The sequence below is a fragment of the Rana temporaria genome, chromosome 9 (genome assembly GCF_905171775.1).
Source record: "Rana temporaria chromosome 9, aRanTem1.1, whole genome shotgun sequence".
NCBI classification, from domain to species: Eukaryota; Metazoa; Chordata; class Amphibia; order Anura; family Ranidae; genus Rana; species Rana temporaria.
This window is the reverse complement of record NC_053497.1, coordinates 57880976-57902683: the sequence shown is the minus strand read 5'-3', so window position 1 is coordinate 57902683 and position 21708 is coordinate 57880976. Positions and strand designations below refer to the sequence as shown.

Below are 21708 nucleotides of genomic sequence, written 5' to 3'. Positions count from 1 at the left end.
ATTTTCGAAAAACTAAAAAGAAACAAAGTAAATTGGAGCAAAACACAAACTGTTGTCTACAGCAACCAATCAAATGCTTTGTGTATGTACAACCAGAATGCTGGTTGGTTTTTACAAGCCACAATTCTATTTTGAAATTGTTTTCATTCATTAATTCCTGTCTTGTTATAGCTGAGTAGTAAAATCAGAGTCAACTATCCAGAAGCTTTATGGATTTTGGCACAAGCTCAAAATGCTTTTGGCTCAAAAAAAAAACAAATGCGTAAATCCAAATTTCCATAATATTTGCATTTTATCTGATAAGAACAGCAAATAATTTAATTCCATAAAGACTACACAAGGGATGCCTTGGGCCTTTCTATATTTAAAGCAAAAGTTTCAACAAGTTTTAATTTTTAAACATAAAAGTCCTGTCTGAGAACAGGCACCAAAGAAATGTCTGCGATCAAAACTTCCCTTTGTGCACCCGCTAAACCTGCGATCACTAGTTAATAAGTGATCAGCTCCTCTAACTTTGAATGCCAATGGCACCCACCATCTCCCTACCTTACACCTTTATTAACCATTGGGGCATTAGACAGTGGGTGGCAAGTGGTCGGGGCTTACCGTATATACTCGAGTATAACCCAAGTTTTTCAGTACATTTTTTTTGTGCTGAAAATGCCCCCCTCGTCTTATACTCGAGTCACCTTTTTGCGCCTGATCTCCCGGACTTTGGGGACCCGGTACTGGCCAGCCGTAGGTCCCCAGGACCCCAAACTTGGCACACATGTAGCCCCTTCCTTTACAAGTGTGCCAAGTTTGTTGTGTGTGGGACCTACGGCTGGGAAGGACCGATTTTTCAAAGCCGGGCACCCCTTTCATAGACTCCTATGTTAAACGTCAGTCTAGTCATGAACACAGTGAGGAATGGGCACAGTGAGGCATGGGCACAGTGAGGCATGGGCACAGTGAGGCATGCAGATGGACACCCTAGGCTTATACTCGAGTCAATAGGTTTTCCCATTTTTTTGTGGTAAAATTAGGTGCCTCGGCTTATATTCGGGTCGGTTTATACTCGAGTATATATGGTATATTAAAGCCAGAGAAGTCTAATATTTAACAATTAGGTGAAGCCAAGATTGTCATGCAGAACACAATTTTCTGACTTATAAAGTGAAATAGCAGACTTAAAGTGGAGGTTCACCCAAAAAAATCAATTTTTAACATTAGATTGGGCCTAATTACGGGAAGCAGAATCGGGTGTTTTGTTTAAAATCAATGCAGTACTTACCGTTTTAGAGATAGATGTTCTCCGTGGCTTCCGGGTATGGGCTGCGGGACTGGGCGTTCCTATTTGATTGACAGCCTTCCGACCGTCGCATACAGCGCGTCACCAGTTTCCGAAAGTAGCCGAACGTCGGTGCGCAGGCGCCGTATAGAGCCGCACCGACGTTCGGCAACTCGTGACGAAGACCATACCCGGAAGCGGCGGAGAACATCTATCTCTAAAACGGTAAGTACTGCAAACCTTAGCATTTAACTTAGCGCAGTTGTCCCCATACTTTTTTCTGCTGCATAGATTGCAATATTCTTCCCCTCAATAGAATAGGTACTTTGCAATTCATTGGTATTTCAATAAAGATGCTCAAATAAATGGCTTTTATGCCGCGTACACACGATCGGAAATTTTCGACAGCAAATGTTCGATGTAAGCTTTTGGTTGGATATTCCGACCGTGTGTACACTCCATCGGACATTTGCTGTTGAAATTTCTGACAACAAATGTTTGAGAGCTGGTTCTCAATTGTTCCGACAACAAACGTTCCGATCGTCTGTATGCAATTTCCGACGCACAAAAATCCTACGCATGCGCAGAATAAATTAGACTTATGCTCGGAATCATTGAACTTAATTTTTCTCAGCTCGTCATGGTGTTGTACGTCACCGCGTTCTTGACGTTCGGAATTTCAGACAACATTTGTGTGACCGTGTGTATGCAACACAAGTTTGACCCAACGTTCCGTCGGAAAAAAATCCATGGTTTTGTTTTCGGAAATTCCGATCGTGTGCATGCGGCATGACTTTAATTGAATTCTAAAGCAATGACAAATTTTTCAGCAGTTTCCAGAGGAAACTGAACCTATCTTAGCAGACTTTACCCAAATTGAAGGTGAGTGAGTGAGTGAGAAACTTGTAAAGCGCAACACATGCGAACTGAATCGCCTCTGGGCGCTGTATCCATTCCATGGGTAAGGAACCCCTTGACCTCAGAAGAGATGGGTTTTAATCTTTCTCCTGAAGGCCAAGTGGTCCGACTCCAGTCGGATGGTGGTTGGTAGTGCATTCCACAGACGGGGTCCCTGGACTGCAAATCTTCGATCTCCTTTGGACTTGTATCTGGCTTTGGGTATCTGGAGTAGGTTTTGATTGGTGGATCGCAGAATGCGATTGGGGTTATGGGCTTTAATTTTTTCGCATAGATATTGAGGGGCGTTGCCTTGAATACACTTATGCATTAGGCAGAGTGCCTTGAAAGTGATTCTGTCTTTTACTGGCAACCAATGAAGGGATCTCAGCGAAGGTGAGATTGATTCTCATGTTTTTTTTCCAGTCACTAGTCGAGCGGCCGTATTTTGAACGACTTGCAGACGAGTGATTTGGTATTTGGGGAGTCCTAGATAGAGGGCATTTGCGTAGTCGAGTCTGGAATTGATGATTGTTTCCCCCACGACTGCAATGTCCTCTTTCGGGATAAAGGGCGTGAGTCTGCGTAGTAGGCACAGCAGATGGTGGGATCCGCTGACTACAGACCCTATTTGTGCATCCATTGTCATGTAGGTATCGAAAATGACTCCCGAGACTTTTGACTTTGGTGCTAGGGGTGATAGTTTTACCCAGAATGGCTGGGGGAGTCCATGTTGACGCGGGGTGATTTTTCCGGTTGGCGTGAAACAGGAGAAGTTCTGTCTACCGTCTACCATCCCTACTGCAGTTGCACAAACACACACACTGAATAATGGTGGCCAGAAAGTGATATGTCTTCCAAAAACAAGAGACTGGATGACATGAGCCCATCCCCATTCATGAAATGACTTGTGTAATATCTGGTGATTGAGCTGATAGTAACCTTTCAGTATAGTAAGTCTTTCTGTCTTATCAATACAAAAGATAAGAAACAGCAGCCCTGCAGCACAGAACCTTCCAACAAGTTGTGTGTGAAGATTTTATCTATACAAGTCACGCTATAGCTAGTAGTAGTTAGTCACATTTGACTCGACTTGTTTAGTGATGTTGATGATGTTTCAACAGCTCATCCAAGTGACAAATGAATTAAAGTAAGTGTTAGAAACATTACCCACCTTTTATACTCACACGGGAAAAGCAGTCACCTTAATCCAAACATTATGGTGTCACGGAATGTCAGGCAAATGTTGAATATCAAAGAACATGACTGAAGGTGTGAAAAGTTGTGAAAACACCCTGTTCTAATTAACATAATCCAGTCAACATGGTGCCGAGAAGTCTGCATGTGCTAACTGTTTGAGTTACACAGCTAAAAGTGTGAATTGTTGTCAAATTGCAGGGATAAAGATAGCTAAATGTAGTTAGTCACATCCAATCAAACACGTTCTGTAATATTGAAAATGGTTCACCAGTCACCCAAGTGTCTTCCTCAGTACCAATGAATATTGGGAACATCCCCAGGTATTTAAACCCACATGAGCAACTCGGTCTATTATCTAACAAAGTGACTAAATATGAAACCTTGGGAAAACGCCCTATTTTAATTTACATAAACCACTCATGGTGGTGCCCTAAGCCTGGGACTAATGTCAATCGATTAAGTTGAAGGTGTTAATTGTTGTCAAGTACCTGGTATATAGACGTTAAAGCTGCAATATAGTGGTTGTTCCTGATCAATATTAAAAAACAAGTTCAACTGAATGTAACTACTACTAGCTTTCCAACAAGTTGAAAAATATTGTACAATAAAGAGCATATTGGAAAAATTTGTTTATTACCCACAAAGGTAGCCCTAGATACCCTTAAGCCCTCGTACACACGACTGAGGAACTCGACGGGCGAAACACATCGTTTTCCTCGTCGAGTTCCTTGTTAGGCTGTCGAGAAACTCGACAAGCCAATTTTCTCCATTCCCGTCAAGGAAATAGAGAACATGTTCTCTTTTTGACTCGTCAAGTTTCTCGACAGTTTCCTAGATGAAAATGTACACACGACTGGTTTCCTCTGCAAAAAAATATCTCCCAGCAAGTTTCTTGCTGGTTTTTGCCGAGAAACTCGTCGTGTGTACGAGGCCTAATTCTTGCATCAGACTGTCAGATGGTGGACAGAATTGTTCATGGCTTTTCTAAGGCCAGTTGGGGTGGAAGCCAATTAGAGTATCAGTAAATTTTTGAGCAAGGGAAGAAAACCTGACTATCTGGTCAAATCAGTGTAAACACATTCTCAATCTCCTTGGTTTTATTGTTACTGTTTGGCTCCCTGAAAACTGGGCTTAAAAAATTGTCTGTTCTCTTGGCAGTAAAAAACGCTCATATAGAGCATTTTTTATATAAAGTTTAGACGAGTTTAGGAGAGTTTTACGTTTTTCTGCCAGTAAGCTCCAACCAGAAACACGGATCAGAAGGTTTTTTTTTCCTGCCTCTAAACGCTGAGCTCAAAATATACCTGTAATCGTCCTTATGTTCATGAACACATAGGATAACATTGAGTTTCTTCTACAGGCAGAACACAAAACTCCTGTAGGAGCAACGTTTTGTATGCCAGTGTGCTTGGAGCCTTAGTGAAGGTTTAGACTGGAGTAGGCAACCTCGACACTCCAGCTGTGGTGAAACTACAAATCCCATCATACCTCTGGGAGTTATGCCTGTACCAGTTAGTCTTACAATACCTCTTGGGATCTGTCAATTTGCCCTTGGTTTTCCCTGCAAACTTTTTACCGCCGGGAAGACCGATCGTGTGTACAAGGCATAAGAGTACTGAAAACCTGACAGACGTGCTACATTTTGTCCAATCTATTCAAAACAATAACAAAAAGGTCTGGCCTGGATTTGGATGGGTCAAGCTTTAATACACTTCAGTTGAGTTATGTACTACTGTTACATGCACTCTGCTGTAACTGAATCCCAAGGATCTCCAGAAAAGCCTGGATAGTTGGTGGTGGAGGGGAGGTAGATTTGGCAGAGGAAGCTTCGTTCTTCACCTCTGAACTCATTAAGTATTCTTCTGTCTCCATCAGGTTGCAGTTGTGCGCAACAAAAGTAACGCTGAAGTCTATGCCATGAAGATAATGAACAAATGGGACCTTCTGAAAAGATCAGATGTGAGATTCGAGGACTTACAGAGGGATGGTGTAGCGGGGGAGAGAGAACTGATCCAAGGTGTAAACTAAGCAAATCACGTGCTGTTTTATTCTGTGCAGGTTGCCTGTTATAGAGAAGAAAGAGACGTTTTGGTGAATGGAGATAAGAGGTGGATAACACAGTTGCACTTTGCTTTTCAGGATGACAATTATCTTGTAAGTTACTTCCACCTGCCAATTAAAACAGTAAAACAAGGCTATTGAGATTGAGTCAACCTATCAACCTAGAAAGAAAAACACATTTTTTGCATCATAGCAGCCAATAAAATTATTTTTTTCATTCTCTCATAGTAGAATGAAAAGAGAATGTGATGTTGACTTCGACCAACAATTGTGCTTTTCCCATAAGAGCTGCAATATGAAGACCAATGTCTTTATAATGGGATTAATATTCTTTGTTTGTGGTAAAATGCAGCCATTTAAAGGATAAGTGTGGGCATAGTAAAACAACATACTTACCACTCTGCTGTAGCATTGATCTGATGTTGCAGCTGCCCCCCACTGGCTGTCGTTATCCGCGGACTTGATGTCCGCCGGTGTCCCGCGATCGTGTCCCTGAGCTGAAGAACGGGGAGATGTCAGTGTAAACACAACAGCTCCCCATTCTTCCTAGTGACATGTCACTGATCGAATTCTCCCTCTCATCGGGAGCAGCGATCAGTGACATGTCACTCGTAGCCACACCCCCTGACAGAATCACTCCCTAGGACACACTTAACCCCCCTTTAGTGCCCCTACAGGTTAACCCCTTCACTGCCAGTGTAATTTTTACAGTAATCAGTGCATTTTTATAGCACTGATCGCCAGGGCTGTCTTAATGAGAGGGCACACCTGGGCACTGCCCATGGGCCCCAGCTCTATGGGGGGCCCCTGCACTTTCTACCAAGCAGCTGGTCCTTGAGCCCACGCTGCCCCGAAATTGGGGGCCCCATGATGGCACTGAGAGTGATGGATACACAGGGGAGGCAGGCTGGCAGCCATGTGTGCAGCCTGAATACCAGTTAAAAAATAACATTTTAAATCTGGCATTGCTGTGGTAAAACACAGACAGTTCTTATTTCAAATACTTTCATAAATAAGGTCCAGAGGGGCACACAAACTAGAGTTCACCGAGTACACTGTTCAAGAAAGAGAGTCACCGCTCCAGGTGGGTCTACTATATGGTCACACGTGTAGAACAGGATACCAAGGGTGCTGGCAGTGCACTAGGCAAGCATGAAAAGTAGATGAAAGATGGATAGCCGCACTCCAAAAAAACGTCCAGGTTTTCTTTTATTCAAATAAACAGCAAATACATCACTGTTCACATGAACATGGCTCCAATAAGGCTTTCTGTTTCCTTCTTAGTACGTCGTGATGGATTACTATGTGGGGGGTGACCTGTTGTCCCTCCTCAGTAAGTTCCCAGATGGATTCCCTCCCCAAATGGCGATCTTTTACCTGGCTGAAATGATAATGGCTGTCCATTCTGTCCACACTCTGGGCTACATACACAGGTGAGTTAATCGCTGGTGAAAGCTGAGGGCCATAATATTGTTTCTTGAGTTGCTTCTCTATTTCCCTGTATTTATGCTTCTATCTTCTGTAGGGATATCAAACCAGACAACATGCTTTTAAACCGATCAGGTCACATCCATCTTGGAGACTTTGGTTCATGTTTGAAGCTCAGAGACGATGGCACAGTAAGTCTTTCCTCTAGATCAGTGGTCTCCAAACTGCAGCCCTGGGGCCGGATGTGGCCCTTTACTTGCCTCTGTGTGGCCCTTAGGATACTAGTCCTCCCACAGACACCAATAATGGGCCATCATTCTTCCCCATGACACCAATGATGGGGCTCAGATTCTCCCACTGATACCAATGATGCCATCGATGTGGCATTATCTACCTTCACAGGCCATAGTCTGGCCCCCCCTAAAGCTTTAAGGAAAGAAATCTGGCCCTTTATTTAGAAAGTTTGGAGACCTATGCTCTTGATTGTGCTTCTCTCTTTAACCTTGTACATTGGTTGTTGTGTTTAACTATAGTCAAAACAAAAGGATTCGCCCCGGGACTTTAAATGAAGTGGGTAACGTTTCCGCCAGTAAAAGATAAGAGTAATTGTATAGTATATAATTTATTCAAGTAAAATTGTTACATACATAGATAACACCAACAACTGGATCTTGCGAAACTAGGCTAGTCAGGTAGTACGATGCCCGTGTACTCTGTCCACTATTATACTTGTGTACTAATATTTATTGTTTATGTATCGTTTCAATTGGCAATTGTTGGCGTTATCTATGTGTAGCGCCTGTGTACTTTTCAGTACAGGTGCTATGTCAAATTTAGTGGGATGAGAGACTTATTTGCTCTCATCCATGTTTGATTTGTTTAAATTTGGCTGTTGCCAGCCCTGAACTGTCCTGTGGGTCATTCTGTGCTCCAGAGATGCAGTTCCATCTCTGGGAGGTAGGTGGCGCCAAAGGGGTCCAGGCGGAGGCGCCTTTTCCCCAGCAGCCAATTAGAGGAGTGTTTCCCTCGCGGGGCATGCTGGGGAGGGTATTTCTGTGGCAGACGCCATTTTGTGGGGTTCTTCGCGGGTTCCTGGTTCCAGGTGTGGCACCCACCTTTAGGGTGTGTGCAAATCATGGGCCCGGGGATATAGCCTACCAGGCCAGGGCGCACGTGCTACGTGGAGTTCCTGACTCTGGGCCCTCATGGCCCGGAGCAACTGATGCTGCAACGGGACCCCAGTGACTTACTGGGTTCCCCACCCCTCATCAAGAAGATCCCAAGAAAGTTGTGCTGTTCGATGGGGAGTCGGTCTGAGGTGAGATTCAGGCTAATTATCAACTGGAAGGATTCGCTCTACTATTCATGTTGTCGAGTACTAGGCCTGTGGCAGAGGTCTCTTTACAAGTCCTAAATTCTAATAGAGCCAGGTCTGTGGTAGAGACCTGTTCCTTCCCAGAAGTTCTAAGTGGCGCTCTGGCTGCCAGGCCGGTGAGAGGGGCCTGTCCAGAGGCACTTTACCCACTCCGGCTGTAGTGGCGACGAGACAAGCATAATCATTGAAGGCAGTACTGCTTCTTCTATCCATAGCCTGAATCTGCAAAGTTTATTCTTTTTCACCAACCTATTCTATCTACCTCATGTTGGACCAGAAATAAGAGCATTGAAAACGTCAACTAACTGTCTGGACATTCCATCACTGCTCTCACCATCATCATCACCCCTAGACACATCACAGAGGTAACATAATTATGCCGTCCCAAATCTAACCAGCGGCTCCTCCGGGGGTAGCACTACATATGTATGTAACAATTTTTCTTTACATATGTAAACAATTTTACTTGAATAAATTATATACTATACAATTACTGTTGTCTTTTACTGGCAGAAACGTTACCCACTTCATTTAAAGTCCCGGGGCGAATGCTTTTGTTTTGACTATATGTGACAGGGATGGAAGTGTGTTACTGGGGACACCAGACCTTTCCTCTTTTTTCGTTGTGTTTAACTAAAACATTTTCTCTTTTCTCTAAGGTATCCTGTTCTGTTGCAGTGGGAACCCCTGACTACCTTTCCCCTGAAATCCTTGTTGCCCTTGAAGACCATCATGTATGTTATGGCACGGAATGTGACTGGTGGTCAATAGGGGCTTGTGCCTACGAAATGTTCTTCGGGCACCCTCCTTTTTATGCTGAGTCTGTGGTGGAAACATTTGGAAAGATTCTTCATTATAAAGTAAGTAAAAATGTCCTATTATCTATTTTTTCTCTTCTTAGTACCTTAAATCACAAAAGACGTGCATCTATTTCGATTAGTGGGAACTGGCAGATAACAACTTGCTGTGAAAATGTCTCCATTCTTTTTTCTTGGAAGCACAGACAGGATCTGATTCATTTTTTTTACTTCCTCTTCTAGCACTTAGGTAGACTAGGACATGGTCTCTGCCATTCTGTTGATGCAGAGATTGTCGATGATAGTTATTATCATAGAGAGAAGGAAATGTAACAAGATAAATTACCATTTTGTTAAAGTGGAACTATGGATTAAATTAAAAATGACATATGGTGCAGTCATTTGGTATGGTGCAGTCGGTTCTCTCGTCGGGAAAACCTTGAATGGTTTTTCATTAGATTTAATATGAGTGGCACATTACAATGCCTTGAAAAAGTATTCACATCCCTTGAAATGTTCCACATTTTGTCATGTTACAACCAAAAATGTAAATGTATTTTATTGGGATTTTATGTGATAGACCAACACAAAGTGGGACATTGTGAAGTGGAAGGAAAATGATAAATGTTTCTTTTACAAATAAATATCTCAAAAGTGCGGCTTGCATTTGTAATCGCCCCCCCCCCCCCCCGAGTCAATACTTTGCAGAATGGCCCAGTCAAAGTCCAGACCTAAATCTAATTGAGAATCTGTGGCAAGACTTCACACTTCACAATTATGTGCCACTTTGTGTTGGTCTGTCACATAAAATCCCAATAAAATACATTTACGTTTTTGGGTGTAACCTGACAAAATGTCGAAAATTTCAAGGGGTATGAATACTTTTTAAAGGCATTGTAATTTAACACTACCGCATTATGTGTGGCATTGGAATTAGTCCACAATTGGCACTCACAGCCAAGTAAATGTATAAAGACATCAGCACCATCATCTAGGTTGTTTTATTAGGACACCATATATACCCTCAAGGTCCTTGAGCTGTTTTGTGTGTTACCTTTTGATTTCTTCTACCCTTAAGTTGATTTCTACAGCAGCAAGACTATTGAGACTACTTCAGTCACTACTGGCCAATAAGGTTTAACACCTTGGTATATTGTTTGTTATTTTTCACCATAGCAGCTCGTTAGGCCCCATTCATACTTGAAAATTGAGCCATCAAAGCACCTACCCCCCCATGTTGAGGGCATGCGGCCTGGCACGGTTAAGGAGGGGGGGGGGGGCGCTCGCTCGTCCCCACCCTTTTCCTGACCGGCCGGGCTGCTGCTCGGATACGGGTCTGGTATGAATTTTGGGGGGAACCCCACGCTGTTTTTTCGGCATACAGGGTGTCTACTTAAAATCCATAGCAGATCCAAGGGCCTGGTATGCTCCTGTAGTGGGAACCCATGCTGTTTTTTTATTTGAAATTTGGCGTGGAGTTCCCCCTCAAGATTCATACCAAACGCAGCTGACATAGTGCGCTGCGGTTATGTGCCGATAGCTGCGGGATTTCCCAGCAGGACGCATCCAGTTCTATTTTTTCTATCCGCACAAAACCGCGGGGAACAAAACCGCAGGTAACCGTAGTGTGTGAATGATGTCATAGGAAAACATTGTGTGCTTCTAGCTGCGGTAAAATCCGCAGCTAAAAGCACCATTCTATGCGTCCGTGTGAAAGGCCCCTAACCTGCGAATGATCACAGGTAATCCCTGCTTGAACAATAACATGGGAGTGGCCACGAATAGCTGTGGGGGCTGTCAGCCCCCTCTTGTTTTGAATGGAACTTCCCACCTGCAGCTAATTGCGTGAACCTCCACTGGGTCTCCTGCATCTAATTGTAAAGTGCCCCATTCGCAAGTGTGAGTGGGGCTTAAAATACCTAGATGTTCCTCTGCTGTGTGAATAGTTGGATTTCGCTCTGCTGGTCAGAATTTAAGAGTATGTAGAGAAATGTTAATAGATGGAGTTGGGAATCCCTGGCCTATAGAATCAGAGATTTGGTGCTGGGTGTCACCAGATCACTGATCGGCAATAGACAAAGGGGTAGATCCACAAAGGAAGTACGCCGGCGTATCTACTGATACGCCGGCGTACTTTCAAATTTCCAGCGTCGTATCTTTGGTTTGAATCCTCAAACCAAGATACGACGGCATCTGGGTTAGATCTGACAGGCGTACGGCTTCGTACGCCTTCGGATCTAAGATGCAATACTTCGGCGTCCGCTGGGTGGCGTTCACATCGTTTTCCACGTCGGGTATGCAAATTAGCTATTTCCGACGATCCACGAACGTACGCGTGGCCGTCGCATTCTCTTACGTCGTCTCTAGTCGGCTTTTTCCGGCGTATAGTTAAAGCTGGTATTTCGTCGCGTATAGTTAGACTTGCCATGTTAAGTATGGCCGTCGTTCCCGCGTTTATTTTGAATTTTCTTTTTTTTTGTGTAAGTCGTTCGTGAATCGGGATGGACGTAATTCACGTTTATGTTAAAAAAAATTACGTCCTTGCGACGTCATTTAGCGCAATGCACGGCGGGAAATTTAGGGACGGCGCATGCGCAGTTCATTCGTTACGCCGCCAGAGATAGACTACGCTGCCGTGACTTACGGCGGAAATTTTTTCAGGATTCAAACCGAGGACAAGTAAGTCACGGATCTTTGTGGATCTGCCCCAAAGGATTTTTCATATGGTGTGACCTAGTGTACTCAAGCAAATCCAGGTCAGACATTGTGATTGTGTCACTGGTATGAAGTTTGAGTTTAAAGGACCTTTACAAATGATTTTTCTTTTATTAGATAGCACTCTTTTATCACTATATGGTCAGTTTATATCAAATCTGTCAAATTGGGCAATGAGATTGCAATATACCGGAAACCACAGCAGAGGTAATCAGCCAGGAACATTACATTTTGCCCATGGCAAGTCAAGAATTTATTACTTCTGTTTACAGATAGTGACAGATGATATTCCTACTGATGTCTTTGAAACAAAACAGAAGGAGAGGATTTCATGAAAAAATCACGTTTTGTTTTTTTTCCGTCTCAGGAGCACTTTAACTTTCCCGCCTCAGCCAATGGTATACCACCTGAGGCTTTAAACTTCATCTCATCTCTCATCTGTGAGCGGGAGAACCGTTTGGGCATTGGTGGACTCCAGGATTTCCAGATGCATCCACTTTTTGCTGAAATTGACTGGGGGGGTCTTAGGGACTGCATGCCCCCCTTTATCCCTGAGTCAGTGGGAGCCACAGACACCTCCAATTTTGACATTGTAGAAGATCGGCTTTCAGAAATGATCAGCGGTGGAGGCGTAAGTATGGGTATGACTTATTACTCTCTGATCAATTTAAAGGGTCAGTCCACCCTGAGCTGTACTGAAAGTAATACATAAAGTGTGTCGGTTTAAATGTTCCACTGGAGTCTTATACTGCCTGGGGAGTCAGGCTGCACAAACTCTATATCTGAGGTTCTATCTCCACTAGAAAAGATCTTACTGCTTTTTTCATTTGTGTTATTTTATTGTGTATACAGCAGGACTGGAGATGTAAGGCCCCTTTCACACTGGGCGGAGTCTCTCCGTGGATCTCCGCTGAGCCGACGGATGACAGGTCCCTCTCTGCTCACTGAGTGGGGAGGAGCTTGTCCAGCGCCGCTGTCTCCCATGGAGAAATCTGATGAAAACAGACAGCATGTCCGTTTTCATCAGATCTTGCCCAATCCGATCCGCCATGGACGGATGGCGACGTATCACCATCCGTCTGATTTTATCGGATAGGGTCGGATGTCAGCGGACATGTCACCGATGACATCCGACGCTCCATAGAGAAGAATGGCCCATTTCACACGGTTGGGCTGTTTAGGTCCGCCTGTCAGTTTTTTCGGTGGACCTGAACGCCGCTCCATTCTTCTCTATGGAGCGTCGGATGTCAGCGGTGACAGCCCACCTGATCCACTAAAATCAGCGATAAGTCGCCACCCGTCCATGGCAGATCGGATCGGGTGAGATCTGATGAAAACGGACATGCTGTCCGTTTTCATCAGATCTTTCCATAGGAGACAGCCGCGCTGGACAAGCCCCTCCCCACCCAGTGAGCAAAGAGGGACTTGTCATCCGCCGACTCAGCAGAGATCCACGGAGAGATCTCCCGCTGAGCTGGCAGAAGCTGGCAGACTCCGCTGCGATAGATCCGCCTTCTGGAATCCTGAGCCCTGGGCAGCCACAAAAGTGGAGTTATAATAATAATTAAAAACAAATAGATAATGGTCTTCAACCAGTGGTGGATCATAATAGTTGATTATTATGATCCACCACTGGTTGAAGACCATTATTTTATTTTTTTAAGTATAACTACATGTTGTTGAAAAAAAAAAAAAAAACACAAGCCCCCTCTCTATGATTTATGTACATAGTAAAGATTTTAACAACATTTTTGGCAGATCCCTACCCTTTTATGTTCTGAAGAACAAACTGTTTGTTCCACTATGCCCTTGCAAGACTGATTTCTTAGGGTCTGTACTAATTATAACTACCTGGTGCGCTTTTAGTGTTCTAATGAGGAAAGTGGCAGTGTTTGTATCACTTCTAATTTGTCTCTGGGGAGTATCGCACCAAAATGAAATTCCTTTGCAGAGGACCCCTACAATTTTAAATTATATCTTAGTTCAGACAGCTGAGAAAATCAATGAGCCAATCACACAAACAGCAAATTTAAATTTATGCCAGCAGGGGCGGACTGACCATCCGTGCACTCGGGCACTGCCCGAGGGCCCCATGCCACCAGGGGGCCCCATCAGTGTTGCCAGCCTCAGTAAAATGTTCCTTACCGACATTCTTTTGGTATAAAAATCCCAAGATTATAGCTGCCCCGCCCCTCCAGTACCTTCTCAGTGTGTGTATGTATACTGTGTGTGTGTATACTATGTATGCATACTGTGTGTGTGTGTGTGTGTGTGTGTGTGTATACTGTGGGCCAGATTCAGAGACAAGATACGACGGCGTATCTCCTGATACGCCGTCGTATCTCTGAGTGCGCTCGGTCGTATCTATGCGCCTGATTCAGAGAATCAGTTACGCATAGATCTCCCTAAGATCCGGCAGGTGTAAGTGTCTTACACCGTTGTATCTTAGGCTGCATTTTCAGGCTGGCCGCTAGGTGGCGCTTTCCGTATGTTTACGCGAGGAATATGCTAATTAGGTAGATACGGCGATTCAGAAACGTACGTCCCGCCGGCGCATTTATTTTTACGTTGTTTACGTTCGGCTTTTTTCAGCGTATAGTTACCCCTGCTATATGAGGCGTAGCTAATGTTAAGTATGGCCGTCGTTCCCGCGCCAATTTTTGAAATTTTTACGTCGTTTGCGTAAGTCGTTAGCGAATACGGCTGTACGTCATTTACGTTCACGTCGAATCCAATACGTCCTTGCGACGTAATTTGGCGCAATGCACACTGGGATATTTTACGGCCGTTCAAAAAAAACGTCAAAAACGCGGGGTCAAGTTAAATTTAAATACAACACGCCCCCAACATCCCCATTTGAATTAGGCGGCCTTACGCCGCAACACATACGTTACGCCGCCGTTACTGAGGGCGCAAGTTCTTTCTGAATACAGAACTTGCGCCCAAAGTTACAGCGGCGTAACGTATCGGAGATACGTTACGCCGGTAGATAGATAGACGAATCTATCTGAATCCGGCGCAGTGTGTGTATATTATGTATGCATACTGTGTGTGTGTGTATACACTGTGTGGCCCCATAATCTATTGCCTGGGGGCCCCATAATCTCCTATTGCCCGTGGCCCCATGAGTTGTCAGTCCGCCCCTGTATGCCAGTTTTCTGTAAGCCAACTTTGTACAGAACACCTCCAGGTTGCCATATTGCATTGAATGTTTTGATGGTTTTAGAAAATTACATTGGACACAGATTGAAATGGAACTATTGTTTTAATATTAAATTACAAAATAGCTTGTGGGGCAATTTTATATTACATACCTTTTTTTTTAAACAAAAATGTTATTCCCTATTAGCTATGTATATCAAGTATAGGTCATTTATAACATAATCTCTATAACGACACTTCTTGTGTTTTCAGGAGACAATCTCGGATGTTGGGGACAGCTCCCCTCTCGGAGTCAACCTCCCATTTGTCGGTTACTCCTTTACATTCAGGTGAGCACAGCCATTCAAATATAGATGAGAAGATCCCTTCACACATTTATGCATGCCAGTAAAAATAGACGTATCATGCTGGATACATATTACATCTGTTATTTTTAGGGAGGACAACAGGGAACATGTTTGGGGAAACATGAAAAACATCTGTGAATGCAAATCAGTATCAACATCATCAGACCATCAGAAAATAAACCGTAGAGATGACTTGGTAAGTCTTTTCATAATCTGCTATATTAAAACATGTAATAAACAACTAGTTTATAAATAAACAACAAAGTATGGCAAAAAGTATGGAATCCCCACCCTTGGGAAATGTTCATTACATTTTTTAATTGTGAAAAATAAATAAATTACAGACATGCCTCAAAACTATTTTCATTAAGAGCCGGTTCCTACAGGGGCGACTCGTCAGGCGACTCAGCCGCCTGACAAGTCGCGTCCCATTCTATTAAATAGAACCGTTCTAATAGGAGCGACGCAAGTCTCTCCGACTGAGAAAAAGGTTCTTGTACGACTTCGGGGGCGACTTGCATTGACTTCTATACAGAAGTCATTTTGGAAGTCGCCTCTGAAGTCGTCTTTAGGACGCCTTGCCGAGTTGCCCCCGAAGTCGTGCCGCCCCAGTGTGAACCGGCTCTTAACATTCCAACCTTCTGGCTTTAACCACATGCCGACCAGCCGCAGAGAGCACGTAATATAACGTCGGCTCCCGCGCAGGCCACTAGGGACGCGCGCGCCCCCGACTCCCGTGCGTGTGCCCGGCGGGCGTGATCGCCGCCGGGCACACGCGATCGCTCGTTACAGAGCGGGGACCGGGAGATGTCTGTTGTCTTTCAAAAACGCAAGCACTGTGTTTGTGATGCATTTCCGCTGCAATTCCATTGAAGTCTATGAAACCAAAAACGCAACCTGCTGCAGCAAAAAAAGTCCCAAAACCTTTCCAAAAATACTTACAGATGTGAATGTGACCCATGGGAAACCATGTTAAAAGGGACTGTAGTGTGTTTCTGCAAAACTGAAAACGTACTGAAAAACGCATAGGCGGTTCTTTTGAAAGAAGTGTCTGTAAACTCAGGCGGCAAGAGATTCTTGCCAAGAATCTCGTCAGGAAAAACAATGTTTTTTTCCTGACGAGATTCTGGCCCGTGTGTACAGGGCTTAAAGGGGTTGTAAAGACAAAAATATTTTCCTCTTAAATTAAAGTCTGACAGTAGCTGATAAAGTAAAAAGTAATGTTTTGCATTATAACTAGTTTGATACCTGTTGTAATCGAGCTGTTTTATTCACCTCCATCACTCCTGAATCATTATTCTCACTGACTTCCTGGTTTGCGGTGCGCATTCATTCTTGCTACATCACGACCTAATGGGAACTACAGTTCCCATTAGGCTTAGCCTCCATGCCTGTGAGGGATAAGAGAGCATCTTCACGCAGGGCTGTAGTCATAGGGAGGGGGTGAGCACATTCTGCTTTCCACCATGCAAAACGTCTCAGGTGCTGGTGGAAAGCAAGAAGAGGAGAGACAGGAAATGGCATTTTCAAACCTGGATTACTGTATTTTGGAGGTCAAAAGGAAAAACAAGGTAAGTGATATTTAAATGCTCTAGCTTACAGCAATCTATTGATCTAATAAAAAAACAAACCTTTAGTGTTCCTTTAAGGCTTTGTCCCCTCCACTCCCTCATCACCGGCTTTGACAGCAGCAGGAGCTGTTCGCCTTAAAAAACCCTGTGAGGCCCGTAATTGAGGGGAGAGCTGCAGAAGGGCACAACGGTGGATAGAATGAAGGGTCAGGTAGGTAAAGGGAGTGGGGGATGAGGTGCCCATACTGATGCCAAAACAAGGAATGCATTAAGGTAACAAAATGTTTAGGCTGTATAACCACTTACATTTTTCTTTTACATTTTTTTTTTTTTATATTTTACATTTTTCTTTAAAATAATATCTGGTGATCCTGCCTTGAAGGTCCTTGGCAAGGCTCTGTGCCAGTTACACTTTCCCATTGTCATCCTGTCACATAGGCTTCCCAAGGAGACTACAAAGTGGCCATCTCTAAACACATTATTAACATGGTTTAGACCCCTTTCACACTTGGGCTGTTTTCAGGTGCTTTAGTGCTGTAAGTAGCCTGTGCTAAGCGCCTCTCATTCATTCAAGTGTAACTTTTCACACTCGGGCGGTGCGCTTGCGGAACGTTTTGAAAAGTCATGCAAGCAGCATCTTTGGGGCACGTTGGAAGCCTGCCTATTGGAATGAATGGACAGCGCTTCGGAAGCACCTGGAAAGTGCTTCGGAAGCGCCTTCTTTGGGGTTTAAAGCGTCGCTTAAACAGTGGTAAAGTGCCGCTAAAACGAGCAGCGCTTTACTGCGAACGCGGCCTGTGGCCCCAGTGTGAAAGGGGTCTTACTGTTGTCAGTATTAGTAAACCCACCCTGACAAATGCCAGCTGCTGGAATGCAGATAGATCTGCAGTATTTAGATGCAACAAAGCGTAATAAAGGTGAAAGAAAGGCAATTGTCTTTGATACACAGGTCAGGGTTTACAGGAATTTCTGTTTTGTTTTAATAATATGGATAGCCCTAATCTTAATCCATAATTCCAGGACTCTTATGTGGACCCCTCACTACTGTCTGATCTACGTAGTGCTTTGCAAAGTGAGATTGAAGCACGTGAGGCTTTGACCACTGAAATTAACCTTCTTCAAACAGCCAATCAGAGCCTGGCCAGGTGAGAGACTTTTCTATATTTGTTAGAATGCATGTGCAGTTTGTTTATTAGGTTGTTCACAAATTGATAAGCCCACGATCGTACTTACCCATCAGTATTACCCAGCCCTCAAGTTAAAATGACAGTAAATATATTTTACAGTGCCCTGGAACTGTCTAAAAAATTCTGGAGGGGGATAGGGAAAAGGTGAGGGAGGGGAATAACAGGGGTGGTCAGGCAGAATCTATACAGGCAGACTATATTTTATCATATTTTGCCAGGCAGCCTCAGCTCATACTGTATATGTCAACTAGCAGGCCCGGATTTCCCACAAGGCCACCGAGGCTAGGCCTCGGGGCAGCAGGGCGCAGAGGGGCGGCAGCGGCATTGAGTCCCCCCACGGCCAATTAAGGGCGGCAAGTTGCTTTCTGGAATCCGCTTGCTCCTTAAGTGATTGCGGCGATGTGTGCTGCCGTCCCCGTCCCCCCACATACCTCTCTCTACTGGCTCTGTCTTCGGGACTCCGTCCTCCCGAGGCTGCTGAGTCTGTCTCTTGAGTCTGTCCTTGCCACCGATGTACACAATGAGAGGGGTGAGCTGTGACAGGAGTTCTAGCACAGTGCTAGGACTCCTGTTTTGGAGGTGACAGGGTCAATAAAGAGAACCTGTCACCTCCAATTGCTATCACACAGGGAAATGTTTTCTCCTGTGTGATAACTTTATTGCCAAGTGAAAAAAAAAATTGATAAAAAAATAAGAAATAATGAAATTATTAAAATAAAAAAAGTAATTAAAAAGTAAAGAATAAGAAAAACAATATTAAAAATAATAAGAAAATTATACAGAAATAAAAAAAGTAAACGACAAGCTACAAAATAAAAACTATTAGAACTAACTGTGCCGCCCTTGCCATCCGGTTGCCATTCTCCGTTGATTTGGGGGGTGGGTGGTTCGGTTGGCGGGGAGGGGGGTGCATTGCGGAACCTGGCCTTGGGGCGGCAGGGAGAGTAAATCCGGCCCTGTCAACTAGTACATAAGACGTGTGGCTCTTTTGGCCATACTTCTCCTGTGGATCACAGGAGTGCCCTTAGTTCTGCACTCCTTTGACTCACATTCAGCTGACAGCAGGCTAAAGAATTCTAGATTTATACAGTGCATCCGGAAAGTATTCACATTGCTTTACTTTTTCCAAATTTTGTTATGTTATTCAATGTTATTATGGATTAAATTCGTTTTTTTTCCTCAAATTTCTACAAACAATACCCCATAATGCCTCAAGTCTTTTTGAGTAGGATGCTTGAAGCTTGGCACACCTGTTTTTGGGCAGTTTCTCCCATTGTTCTTTGCAGGACCTCTCAAGCTCCCTCAGGCTGGATGGGGAGCGTCAGTGCACAGCCATTTTCAGATCTCTCAAGAGATGTTCAATCGGGTTCAAGCCTGGGCTCTGGCTGGGCTACTCAAGGACATTCATAGTGTTGTCTCGTAGACAATTATTTGTTATCTTGGCTGTGTGCTTAGGGTCATTGTCCTATTGGAAGATGAATCCCCGCCCTAGTCTGAGGTCCAGAGCACTCTAGAGCAGGTTTTCATCAAGGATGTCTCTGTACATTGCTAAATTCATCTTTCCCTCCATCCTGACTAGTCTCCTGGTTCCTGATGCTGAAAAACATCCCCACAGCATGATGCTGCCACCACCATGCTTCACTGTAGGAATGGTATTGGCCAGGTGATGAGCGGTGCCTGGTTTCCTCCAGACATGACACTTGTTATTCAGGCCAAGAGTTCAATCTTTGTTTCATCAGACCAGAGAATTTTGTTTCTTATGGTCTGAGAGTCCTTCAGGTGCCTTTTGGCAAACTCCATGCAGGCTGTTACGTTCCTTTTACTTTTCTGGAAGGTTATCCTCTCTTCACAGAGAAACGCTGGAGCTCTGTCAGAGTGACCATCAGATTCTTGGTCACCTCCCTGACTAAAACCCTTCTCCCCCGATCGCTCAGTTTGGCCAGGCGGCCCGCTCTAGGAAGAGTCCTGATGGTTCCAAATGTCTTCCATTTACGGATGATGGAGGCCACTGTGCTCATTGGGACCTTCAATGATGCAGAAATGTTTCGGTACCCTTCCCTAGATCTGTGCCTCAATACAATCCTGTCTCGGAGGTCTATAGACAATTCCTTGGACTTCGTGGCTTGGTTTGTGCTCTGACATGCACTGTTAACTGTGGCACCTTATATGGACAGATGTGCGCCTTTCCAAATCATGCCCAATCAACTGAATTTACTACAGGTGGACTCCAATCAAGTTGAAGAAACATCTCAAAGGTTATTTTATTTTTCCTTTTTTTTTTTTATAAGTTTGCAAAGATTTCAAACAAACTTCTTTCACGTTGTCATTATGGAGTATTAGGCGGAACAACGCATACTACGTCATTCTTTCCGGATGCACTGTACATGTATGTGAGAAGTGTCAAAATTGGCCTTGGAGTCAAATGGTTTAATAAACCTCTCCTACCAACGATAGAGGGAGAGCAGGCCAGGTCTCACATTTGGCATTAAGTTGAACAATCAGTAGAGTAATATTGAATTCCAGGAAGGACTTAAGTTCTATGGAAATGTGGATTCCCAAGTACTTAAACTGTTGAACACATTGCAGGGGGGTAGTAGTTGCCAACTAACGTGCAAAATTGTTTATGGGAAAAATAACAGGTTTGAACACCTTTATTTTTACCCCAAATCACCCAAGGTTTGCAGAGTGGTGGCCAGGAAGGACTTAGTATCATTAAAGGGGTTGTAAACCCTGTTACACCACTTGTACCTACAGGTAAGCCTATAATAAGGCTTACCTGTAGGTACTGAAAATATCTTCTAAACCTGCATAGTTTAGGAGATAATTAGCATATACGCTTGCGCCAAGGTCATCGGCGCATGGGCACTAATGAAATGGCTCACTACTGCCGTTTCTTTAGCAACCGTGCCGTGACCGACCGCTCCCGCGTGCATGTGCGGGAGTGACGTCATCGCGGCTCTGGCCAATCACAGCACCAGAGCCCGCGAGCCCAGAAATAACTAACTCTGGTAGAAATGTTGCCGGTCACAGCGGTGTGCGGGGCCACTGCAACAGCATCGATCTAAGGTAAGTATTTCATAATGAGCTAGTATACAGTGCATACTAGCTCATTATGCCTTTGTCTTACAGGGTTCTTTTTTTTCTTTGGGTTTACATCCACTTTAAAATACAGGAATGCATCATCAGCATATAATGATAACTTGTCCTCCATTGTCTTCACCCGCAAACCATGGATATGTGGGTGGTTGGCACAAATTAGAGTTGCCAGGGACTCCTTTGCCAATACAAAAAAGCCTGGATAAAGGGAACAGCCCTGCCACATGCCTCTGCGTATGGCAACAGGAGTGGACAGGAAATTGTTGGCAGCTCTGGCAGCCAAATCTATAGTTTGACTCATTGTATAAATGGTCATTGCATTGTTGGCTCTGTCTGGGCAATGAGTGATGTAATTGGTTCCTTGCACTTTGTAATGCTATTTGTGAGAATTTATTAAAGTATACCCATATTTCCCTCCACAGTCGCCTTTATGAAGCCGACCAGCTGAACTCTGAACTTCAGAGTAAAATACTCTCATTAGAGCAGCAATTAAGAGATAGAGAGGTACCACAGGACGAGGAGAGAGGTAAGAACAGACCCCCATGTCCCTACAGACACATATGCACTTAAAGGGGTTGTAAAGGTACAATTTTTTTCCTAAA

At 44.1% G+C, this 21708-nt stretch overlaps 1 protein-coding gene across 3 annotated transcripts in view; it reads left to right on the top strand.

Moving 5' to 3' along the window:
- The window catches only part of DMPK (DM1 protein kinase), a 69485-nt gene that overhangs the window by 40559 nt on the left and 7218 nt on the right, over positions 1 to 21708 (top strand). For all 3 annotated transcript variants that reach the window (XM_040323564.1, XM_040323565.1, XM_040323566.1), the window contains exons 4-13: positions 5243 to 5326; positions 5426 to 5521; positions 6713 to 6861; positions 6954 to 7047; positions 8891 to 9091; positions 12111 to 12374; positions 15158 to 15234; positions 15343 to 15448; positions 17844 to 17968; positions 21529 to 21632. In XM_040323564.1, coding sequence (XP_040179498.1) covers positions 5243 to 5326; positions 5426 to 5521; positions 6713 to 6861; positions 6954 to 7047; positions 8891 to 9091; positions 12111 to 12374; positions 15158 to 15234; positions 15343 to 15448; positions 17844 to 17968; positions 21529 to 21632 — 1300 coding nt within the window. The remainder of the gene's footprint in view (positions 1 to 5242; positions 5327 to 5425; positions 5522 to 6712; positions 6862 to 6953; positions 7048 to 8890; positions 9092 to 12110; positions 12375 to 15157; positions 15235 to 15342; positions 15449 to 17843; positions 17969 to 21528; positions 21633 to 21708) is intronic.